Source organism: Dermochelys coriacea, chromosome 2, assembly GCF_009764565.3.
Source record: "Dermochelys coriacea isolate rDerCor1 chromosome 2, rDerCor1.pri.v4, whole genome shotgun sequence".
Lineage (NCBI taxonomy): Eukaryota > Metazoa > Chordata > Testudines > Dermochelyidae > Dermochelys > Dermochelys coriacea.
This window is the reverse complement of record NC_050069.1, coordinates 32,610,959-32,621,288: the sequence shown is the minus strand read 5'-3', so window position 1 is coordinate 32,621,288 and position 10,330 is coordinate 32,610,959. Positions and strand designations below refer to the sequence as shown.

At 44.3% G+C, this 10,330-nt stretch overlaps 1 protein-coding gene across 1 annotated transcript; it reads right to left on the bottom strand.

Moving 5' to 3' along the window:
- Positions 1-1,259: 1,259 nt before the first annotated feature.
- On the bottom strand, positions 1,260-10,090 carry KCNV1 (potassium voltage-gated channel modifier subfamily V member 1). Its single transcript, XM_043507044.1, has 4 exons — positions 9,976-10,090; positions 8,221-8,733; positions 5,541-6,067; positions 1,260-2,248 (listed from the first exon to the last, which is right to left on the bottom strand). Exons 2-4 carry the CDS (start codon positions 8,700-8,702, stop codon positions 1,737-1,739), a joined length of 1,521 nt encoding a protein of 506 aa, XP_043362979.1. The 5' UTR covers positions 8,703-8,733; positions 9,976-10,090; the 3' UTR covers positions 1,260-1,736.
- Positions 10,091-10,330: the final 240 nt, after the last annotated feature.

Here is a 10,330-nt window from a genome sequence, read left to right as displayed (position 1 = left end):
AACTGGTGCATATGTAATGTCGACAGATCCCGGTCGTCGGTGGGCGAGATCAAAGCTGGGGCCTCTGGAGCTAAATGCATGAGCCTCTACTGCATGAGCTAAAAGCCAACTGGCTGTTAACTAAGATGGTAGAGCAGACTCATTTTATCTCTCTTTCTAAGTAGTCTCAGTGCCACTAGATAGGACAGAACATCATACTCAGGAGGTGTGTGGGTTACACATACACTTGTGCTTGTATTATCCATAAGAGTTAAGAAATCAAAGGGGTTTGAAGCTTTTGATTTAGTTTATCATATTGATGAGTTATTTCTACAGGTACATTGTCCCTTAGGCAATGCAAAGTAAATTTAAACAACACTCCATTTTGCTAAAAAGCATATGGGGGGAGGAAACTAAGGAAAGTTTAGACTTTTTTGTTGTCTAACTACACCTATAACCCACCCTCTCACACCAAAAAGATCTGCATACAACATCTCATGAGCATTCCATAGTGTTTTTTTGCGGGGAGGGAGAACATGCATGTGTTTCATTTAGGATTTCTCTAATGCCTCAGTGACAACTATTAACTTATTTAGACCTGATATTGGAGCTCTGAGCCACCCAAAGCTCCTGCTGATTTCTATGGGCTAAGCTGAAGCAAATGTCTTATTTTCTCTATGATTAAAAAGAGAACTTATGCTTTTTCTGATGTCAACCTGATGCTTTCAGCGAGGATTCAGTTAATTAAAATAAACTAAATTCTTCCCCTGGAATTTTTGATGCTACAGTTTCTAAATACAGGCTTTTTTAATTCAGTGTCACCTCAAAACTGAGAAAAGTGGTTATATAGACAAATAGAGGCAACATTTGTCTTGAACTCCATGATGGTAGCTTCTAGGCAGTGCCTCTTGATAGGCAAAATACACAAGGATCAGCCCTGGGGGGAGTGAAACAAAAGGCACTTTTGTGCTGCAGATGCTGATACAGACCCTGATGTAAGTTAGAGTATCCCCAGAGGCTGCTCCAACTTACGGCTGCTTTTCCATGGTTGCCTATGGCTGTACAGCAACCCAGAATCCGTATAATATAGAGCACCACAGTCATACCTCTTTTCATCACCAGTACTGGCATAAGCATGTGCCCTACACTGGGGCATGTGAGGGGCCTGCTTATGCTAGCTCTATGCTGCTTCTGAACTGGGGAAAATTCTCCCCCCAGCCTATTGTGGACTCTTTATGCCACTGATGATGCAGCAGATGGAGGCCAGAATGGGGACAAGGATCAGCTCCTTGACTCTTGTTTATGTCTACAAACAATAATACATAATATAAAAGCCATCATAAATGTTGCCAGTGCTTTCCTCTGTAAGCTTCTTTCTTTTCAAGTATTTTTAATTCCCTCATTATTTCCACCAAAAGCCTCACCCCTTTTTTTGGGGGGGGGAGAGGATGTAAAACTTTGTTAGCAAAAACATAAGATTCATAGACAAATATTTGGATCATTATTTTACTTTGATGGGTTCCTATATTTTTCCAGTTCAAGAACCAATTGTGAAAATTAGTTTCAAAGCCCCTTGGGAGTTCTCAGGTTTTGAGTTATGCCTTTGGCCTACACTAGTTATCTTAAACGCACCAAGACAATAAAATTGCAAATTGGAGAGCAAACATGCCTAGAGTGAATAATGTAAAATGACAGCTGTCCTACCGTTCACTACTACACCTTGAAGTTGTCTGTATGTTATACAAGATTTTATGAAGTCAAAACCAAAAATCATCTCCGCCACTGCTCCTGGTGCTTGCTCTCTCTCTGCTTCTTAACCGTAACATATCCATGATACTGCGAGCATATATGTCTCGCAAATTAACATTGATATTTGAGTCAGTGGATGTGTTCTTTGTGAGCTTCTTTAAAGCTTCACGCTGTCGAAGAGCAGCCTCCTTTATCTTCAGCGTAAAATAACAAGCAGAAAAACGGTCATTTATTATAGCTATAGGCAAAGCCAAGACCAATATTCCCGATAATATACACATAAAGGCCACTACCTTGCCAATGGTAGTGTCTGGTCTAATTTCGCCGTAACCAACAGTTGTCATGGAAGTTGTTGCCCACCACCATGCACAGGGCACACTTGTGAAAGTTGTGCCAGTGACACCTTGTTCAACAAAATACTCCACCGTGGAAAATATAGATATTCCCACAGAAAGAAAAAGCAGCAGCAGGCCAACCTCTTCGTAGCATTGTGCAATAGTCATCCCAAGAGATCGCAAACCTGGAACACAAGAAATGCTATCAGTATGTTGATCCATGTAACTGTCTTCAGACCCCTGTTAAGAAGCACTTGTTCTGAAAGCTAGACACTTTGCATTTTATGTTTCTGCCTCAGGAATGCCTTTATGAGAAGGCAATGCTGTTTGGAGAACCACTGGGAAAACATGATTATTCAAGAAATAAAACACAGAGGTCTCTGATTTATGGTCCCTATTTTATAATAATAATAAAAAGATATTGGCATCCAGTATATAGATGAATAAGGGGCTGATATTGAATCATATTAGAGTGAGGGGGAAGATGGGCAAAGACAGGAGTGGGAGATACACATCTCATGCCTTCCTCTCTTATGCTGGTTACTGCCAGGTCCATCCCTTCAGTTACAATGTCGTAGGAGTAACTTGTTATAAGGGAAATGATCCATTCAATTTGGGGGACTGGGATCTAGGCATAAGGAGACCACCTTTATCCAACTTTACAAACCCCTTAGCCTAACTTGCACCCCTATTGAAAAGCTGAGTAGGTAGGGGAAGGGAGCATAAGTGTGCAGAGACTTGCACAGGACAAAGACAAGTGTGCACATGTGGTAGCTCTTTGCCTCTCCCCCCTCTAGGGTATGCAGTGCCCCTTGGCTGGCCAGTGCAGGGGTGAAAAAGCAAATACAATAACAGTGCAAAGAAAGAAATGCCACAGGCACACAAATTAAAAACAAAATATATCCACAAAACAAGGCATCCTCTGAAGCCAGTTATGATAACTTGGGTCTCTGTATTATATCTTCTTGATCACTAAGGATGTTATGAATTCTGACAAAGTGTTTCTCCCACTAATTTTTTAAATAATGAATATTGTTTTTCTTATTGAAGGGGAGAAATGCAATGCTTATAAATTACCCCCACTGAGCTCCAACTAAACCAAATAATGTTGGAAACTAAGGTTGAACCCATACATTTTTGCATGTCTCAGCCAGCCATTGGATCTCTGGGAGGTTGAGACATAAATGTGTTTAAGATTTCTTGTTGCTTTTGGGCCAATCTCCGTTTGCCAGTGCACACACAAAGCCCTTGGTTTGGTGTATGCACCTCAGAGGGTGCAACTGGGCTCTTTGTTTTTTCTTTTCCTCCACCCTACCTAGAGGTGAGACTGATACTGGAATATTGTACATAGTTCTGGTGTCCATATTCTAAAAAAAAAGGTTGAAAAATTGGAGAGGATGCAGAAATAAGCCATTAAAATTATCTGAGGGCTGGAAAAAAATGCCTTACAGACGTAAAGAGCTCAACCTGTTTCATTTAGCAAATAGAAGATCAAGTGGTGACTTGATTGCAATGTATAAGTATCTTCATAGGGAGCAAACACTAGGTACTAAATGGCTTTTTAATCTGGCAGAGAAAGGCATAAGAAGAACCAGTGGCTGCAAGTCAAAGCCAGATAACTTCAAATTGGAAAGAAGGCACACATTTTTACAGTGAGGGTGATTAGTTATTGGACAAAACTATGAAGGGAAGTGGTAGATTCTTCATCTCTTGATGTCTTCACTTCAAGGACAGATGCATTTCTGGAAGATATGCTTTTAGCCAAACACAAGTTACAGGGCACACAATAAGCATGTTCTCAATGATCAGTGGGTGTCAGTGGCTGTGCAGGTTTTTTAATTTCTTACCGTATGAAAGCAATCCTTTTCAAATTATTTATATGGCCAAGGCAAACCATGGTCGCTCCAGCACAAGCACATTGAGGTTTAGCAGAAAGGCCATAGGGAGTCCTGCTTTCCTCTTGTGCGGAGGGCTGAAATAACTTCTCTGTAGTTGCTGGGAAATGCAAGGAGCAAGTCTTGGTAGCACTGCCAGTAGCACGAGGAGTGTCAGTAATGGTGAGTCTAGGTGAGGCAGAGCAGTGGCCCTGGCCCTGTGTGCCACTAGGGCTGTGCCAGGGAAGTGCTAGGTTGAATAGATATATCAAATCCCCTACACAGCCTGCTTTATGTCCCCTTTATGACCACATCCCTTCCCCCCTCTTCCCTCGGCCTTTGCAGAGCCATAGTTTTGTGTCCTATATGTCTTTATCACCCCCACCCACAGAAATAGTTTGGATCTGCCATTTCTTCACAAAACGTTCAGGGCATAGTGAGCATTCCTCAGTCACACCCCACTTTGCATAGCACGGCTACCCCATCCCTTCCCCCAACCTGCCCCGCCCTCATCCACTCTCCTGGAGTGGATCCCAACTTCAATATCCAAGGATATTGCCATACAGGTAGGTGACTCGACTTCTAGGTGGGAGGGGGAGATGTGATTATGGATGATCCCCTCTGTGTGCAGAACTTTCCATATTAATGACTATGTTTATGTGTACGTTAGAATCAAAATGAAAAACCCTCACCATTTTGTCATCTTTAACTAACAGGAAGCAGGCTCCAGATCTGTATAGTGTATATTTCCATTCTGATTCACTAGGTTTATGTTAACAGCCTGCTCTGCCAGAAGACGAGAACTGTTTCTGACAACATTCAAATTATAGTGAACTGCAGTTTTTGATTTACTGCTCTGAGCCTGGGTGACTGGTAAAACTTAAATATCAAAAACTATACAATTAACACCACGGCATTTAAGCTGTTTTGAGCTGGTTACATGTGTAGTTAAGTGGCATCTAATTCTGTATGCTAAAGAAATGGACTACTATTTTCAGTTTTAATGGTGAAGTGATACTTCACCCTCAGACTAAGAGAGTTATCAGGTTTTGATAAGATTAATTCAACTTTTTCCTTTCTATGACAAGAAATCACTAAACACTATATGGGAGAGAGACAGGTGATACTAAACCAATAGGATAATAATTTCCTGAATGGTTTTTAAATAAACATATGAAAGATAGAAAGGTGTGACCCCAAATTTCAAAGTGAAGTTCTCTGATGTCAACAATCGTCATTACAAACTTGGGGAATTGCCACTAGGAGCTGTCATAGGGTCTGCTACACTTCGACCTGCAGGTGTCATTCCATTCCCATGCTATCTCTGCTAGCTAGTGCACTAAAATTGGAGTGTAGTCGCAGTCGCAGAAGCGGGGGACTAGCCACCTTGAGTATGTACCTAGTATTTTTGACCAACAGGTCATTTCCTTCTATCCCTTCTATGCAGATTCAGTTTTATTACTGAGGCAACAGCACCCTGGATAATCTGTAAGGGTTACTATGTGTCTGTACATTTAACTTTGCTTGGTTAATTTCTTTTGACCACTTATGGCCTGTAAAACGCTAAAACCAATACTGTGTTAAATCCATGAGCTAAAGGTACCTGTGGAATGTCTGCCCAGCTTCAGCATACGCAGAGCTCTGAGCAGCCTCAACACCTGGACGATGCGCCCCACATTCTCCAGCTCTTGAGAGCTCTCCCCACCACACATGCTCTCCACCAGCAGAGTGATGTAGAAGGGTAAAATGGCCAGCAGGTCTATGATGTTCGCCACGCTCCTCAGGAAGCTCCACCGATCCCGCGTGCACAGGAGCCGCAGGGCAAACTCCGCTGTGAACCAGACAATGCACACATACTCCAGGGCATCCAGTAGCGGGGGCGCCAACCAGCTCAGCTCCACAGAAATCAAGGCCATGTTGGCAATGGACATGACAACAAAGGCCATAGAGAGGGTGCCAAAAGTCCTGGCAGCTACAGAAGAGCGAGGCTTCTCCAGCATCTCCCAGAGCCTCTGCCTGACACTGGGACAGAGACTTCCAGAGAAATCCTCTTCCTCATCCTGGGCGTCCAGCTCTTCTGCATCTTTCTTGATATCCAAGGCTTCACTCAGTTCCTTCCTCCTGAAGTACCTGCACAGGGAATCCAACCCACAATATAAACCTTGAATAACAATTTTGGCACTATTATGGAAACTGCCTTTCACATGAAAAAACCCTACAACCAGAGTAAATCTTCTTAAAGAGAATTTGATACGTCCTGATACAGCAAAGGACATAAACTCATCCTTAACTTCAAGCTTTGCTGAGTTAGGTCCATAGAGCATATCCACACAGCCATTATGTTCCTGTGTTGCTCATTCATATCAGTGAGAGCTTTGAATGTGCCAAGATCAGGCCTACAGTTTGGGAAATTATGCCAAAATAAAGATATAAATATGTGCTTGATACCACAAAGCTTTAGATATGTGAGTGTTCTCTTCCCCTCCCTCCCTCTCCCCCATATATATATGTATATACAGAGAGAGAGAGAGAGAGATTGGACATGATAACAGTTTTCAAGTACATAAAAGGTTGTTACAAGGAGGAGGGAGAAATATTGTTCTTCTTAATGTCTGAGAAAAGGCAAGAAGCAATGGGCTTAAACTGCAGCAAGGGTGATTTAGGTTGCCCATTAGGAAAACACTTCCTAATTGTCAGAGTGGTTAAGCACTGGAATAAGATGCCTAGGGAGGTGTGGAATCTCCATCATTGGAGGTTTTTAAGAGCAGGTTAGACAAACATCTGCCAGGGATGGTCTAGATAATACTTAGTCCTGCCATGAGTGCAGGGGACTGGACTAAATCATCTCTTGAGGTCCCTTCCAATACTAAGATTCTATGATTCTACTCTTAACGTCAGTGGGACTAACTGTGAGAGTACGGGCTGCTCATGTAAGACTGGCAGAATCAGGCCCTATGTTTCTAAACCATGTCATTTTTACTAATAATATTTTACTTATTTTTTATTAAATTGCTTTACAATTGCAATGCTTAGAAGGGAGGTATATAATCCTTTATATAAAGGTTTGTCCAAAACATATCATTAGCTCAAGAACGTATTTTATTATATCTGCTATTAGCACCTTATTTAAACACTTAGGTCCTGATTCAGCAAAGCAATTAACCATCTTTATTGAGTAGTTACTATGGATTTAAGCATGTGCTAATTGCTTTGCTGAATCAAGGCCATATTTATGGAACATTTTCTTCAAACAAGGAGATTACCAAGAAACATGAGACAATCCTTCTTTTCTTATATACATGCTGGTAATCAGTACATTTATTAATTGCTGTTGATAGTCAAGCCTCATACCAAGAGATGTGGTGGATTTTCATCAGTCTTTAAATCAAGGTTGGAAGGCTTTCTAAAAATATGCTCTAGCTCAGACACAGGATATGGGCATGATTCAGGAATTACTAGATGTGATTCTATGGCCTGTGTTATGCAGGTCAGACCATAATGATCCTTTCTGGCCTGAAAAATCTATTAAAAAAATCAGTGAAATTGAGTAGCACCTTGAAGCCATTCTGGAATAGATACGGTTGGACTGTCAGGCAGTGCAGGTGTGCACTGGTTTTTGTATCGCATTCATCTGATTACAATGATTTTAATGTAAATATTTTGGATTTTTATTTATCATTTTTAGAAAACCCCACACTTCAATATTAACAAATAAACCAGGAACTAAAATTAACCACAATCAATAGAATTAAAAGAATAAAAATATCCTAGCACAAACATCACGGATGTCCATCTTCTCTGCCTTCTCCTTGTCCCTATTTAACATTTTCATCTGCTGTCACTTCTGCCTCAGCCTGTCCCCCTCAGTGATTTCCTTCTGCCTCCTCCTTCTCCCACCCAGAACTCCCAGTGCCACCCTGTCCCTTTAGAGGAAGTCGATGTGGCATTTGCTCAGCCACTGTTCCAATACTGAATCTCATCATCCTGCCCCCAGTGCCAACCTGCCCTCTAGTAAGAGTCATCACTGACCTCTTCCAACCTTTTCCCTCCCCCGTCCAATATCCACTTGTCCATGTAGTGGGAGTTGGTGCTGAGTTTGTGCAGCTCAGCTCCTTCCCCAGCACCCATCTACCCCTGTAAGAGCAGCTGATGCTGAATTCCTCCAACCCACACTGCTGGATCTCTTCCCTTCACAACCCAGGGCCTGCCTGTCTCTGCAGCAGGAGTTGATAGTGAGAGCATCCAGCTCACATTATTATTTTCCTCCTTTTCCCAGTGCTCACCTATCTCTGCAGCAGGAGTCGATGCTGAGCTCATCCAGACCCCAGTACTGGATTTCCTGCAGGAAGGAGAGGGCGCACAGCTGCTCCATCACATGCAACCTTCCTGTCTGGTAATAATTCAGGATGTAGCGAAATGCCTGTGAGCTCCGGTCGAAAAAATACTCATTCTCCACCAGGTTGGCATCGTCGCAGAGCTCCAGGAGGCTAGAGGCTACATCCCGGGCAGCGGACACCACCATGGCCAGCTTGCCGAGCCGGGTGTCTGGGTAGCAAGACAGAGTTTGCTGGGATAGTACGAAGCGGCTGCCTCCCACATTGATGGTGAAACAGTCTAAGGTGGGGTCAACTTTCTGCAGCAAGGGCCCCTGCTCTTCCTCACTGCAGAAAACGCTGGACTCCAGGGAACCCAGCGATGTGCTGTCCCCTGGCTCCTGTCCGGTTGTCTGGGAAGTAAGGGACATGCAGCAGGGAGGCGACTTCATCCTGCAGCTGCCAGTAGCAGCCCACGGTCTCCTATGTTAAAAGACACAGCAAAGGTGAAGAGAAGACAGCCCAGTTGAGGGAAATGGGCCAACCCAGTTTTTAAGTGTATTTCTTTCATATAATTTCCTTACAGATTCAAGGGGACAATCCTGCCCCCCACTTGCTCAGAGCAAAGCGTCCATCTCAGATAGAGCTTAAAAAAGAGGCTGAAGTAGCCAAGCAGGATATGTTTACCTTGCATTGGTTTCACACCAATTGGAATTTGATTGATCATTAAGGGCTTGATCCAAATCCCATTAAAGTCAATGGAAAAACTCCCATTGACTTGAAAGGGCTGTAAATATGTCCTAAAATTTTAAAATTACATTGCCTAAAGGGTCATGTTTCATACTAAGATTTATTTATTACCATAATGAGACATCAATGTAAGATACAGTTACTTTGAAATTTGGGATTGTAACTATATGTGTCTTCTTTGCAACTGTCCAGGGGAGTATTGTCTTTAGCATTTTAGCATCATCATCATCACCTGTCTCTCAGACAACATTTGGTGAGTCATAAAAGAAAGAAAGAAAAAAAAAAAGGGCAAGTTAAGCATACCGCAACCCAGTAACTCATACACTTTATCCAGCACCATAGAACCTCTCCCATACAGACCTGGAGATGTTAGCCTTCTGCTTTTCTGAGATAAAGAACTGGACGCCAACTATATGGAAACAACTCCACAGAGACTTTAGAGAGGAGGAAAAAGTTGTGCATGTTTTGTACTTAAGAATGACCATTAACCAAGGCTACATACGAAATAACCATTCTCTAAAATATCTGCATGCACCAGCTGGCCATCAGAGCTCGCACTCTGTTGGTACTCGGTAGCAATAACAGACGTACTTAAAAAGTTAAGCAGCTGGAATGGCTAAAAGTCTAACGCGGTCGGTTAAAATTCCCCCGAAGTATCACAATTTCATCCTTATCATAATTTGTTCCTTGCGATACAAGTATTTTGAAAAGCCCCGTACCGCGCACGAACGCCTGCTGGAACACAAGCCCGCTGCGAAGTTTTAAAAGGGGGCTTGCAGCTGACTGAGACGTTGTCAAATCTATTGACATGCACGAGAGGAATCGCTGATGTGCCGCTGTCCCGGGGCTGGCGGGCAAGAGCCGGAGGGTTGTTCAAGGGAGGCAGAGCGAGAAACTCTTCTGCTCAGCGGCTCCTTCCCGAGCGCCCGGCGGCGCGCTGCTGGGCATAGAGAGCGCGAGGCAGCGGTGCCTTACCTGCCCGGCCGCCTCGCTGCGCATCTGGGCTCCGGCTGCCGCAGGCGGCTCCTCCCGAGCGGCTCCCCCGGCCGGGAGCGGGGCGCGGCGGCTCCGCCAGGGCTCCTCGCTGCCCGCCCGCACCTCGCCGCAGCCCCGCGCGCTCAGCTCCCGGGAGCGCCAGACCCGCGTTCGGGTCCTGTGCTGAGCGGGCGGGGGGGGTAATTTCACCTCAGCCGCGGGCTCCCTGTGTACGGGCCGGGCGCCGCCTGCACGGGGCGGGGGGGGGGGGCTGAGTGTCACCGCCCGCCACCCCCCCGGCACTGCCCCAGAGCCCCCCCCGCCACCGCCCCAGAGCCCCCCAGCGGCACTGCCC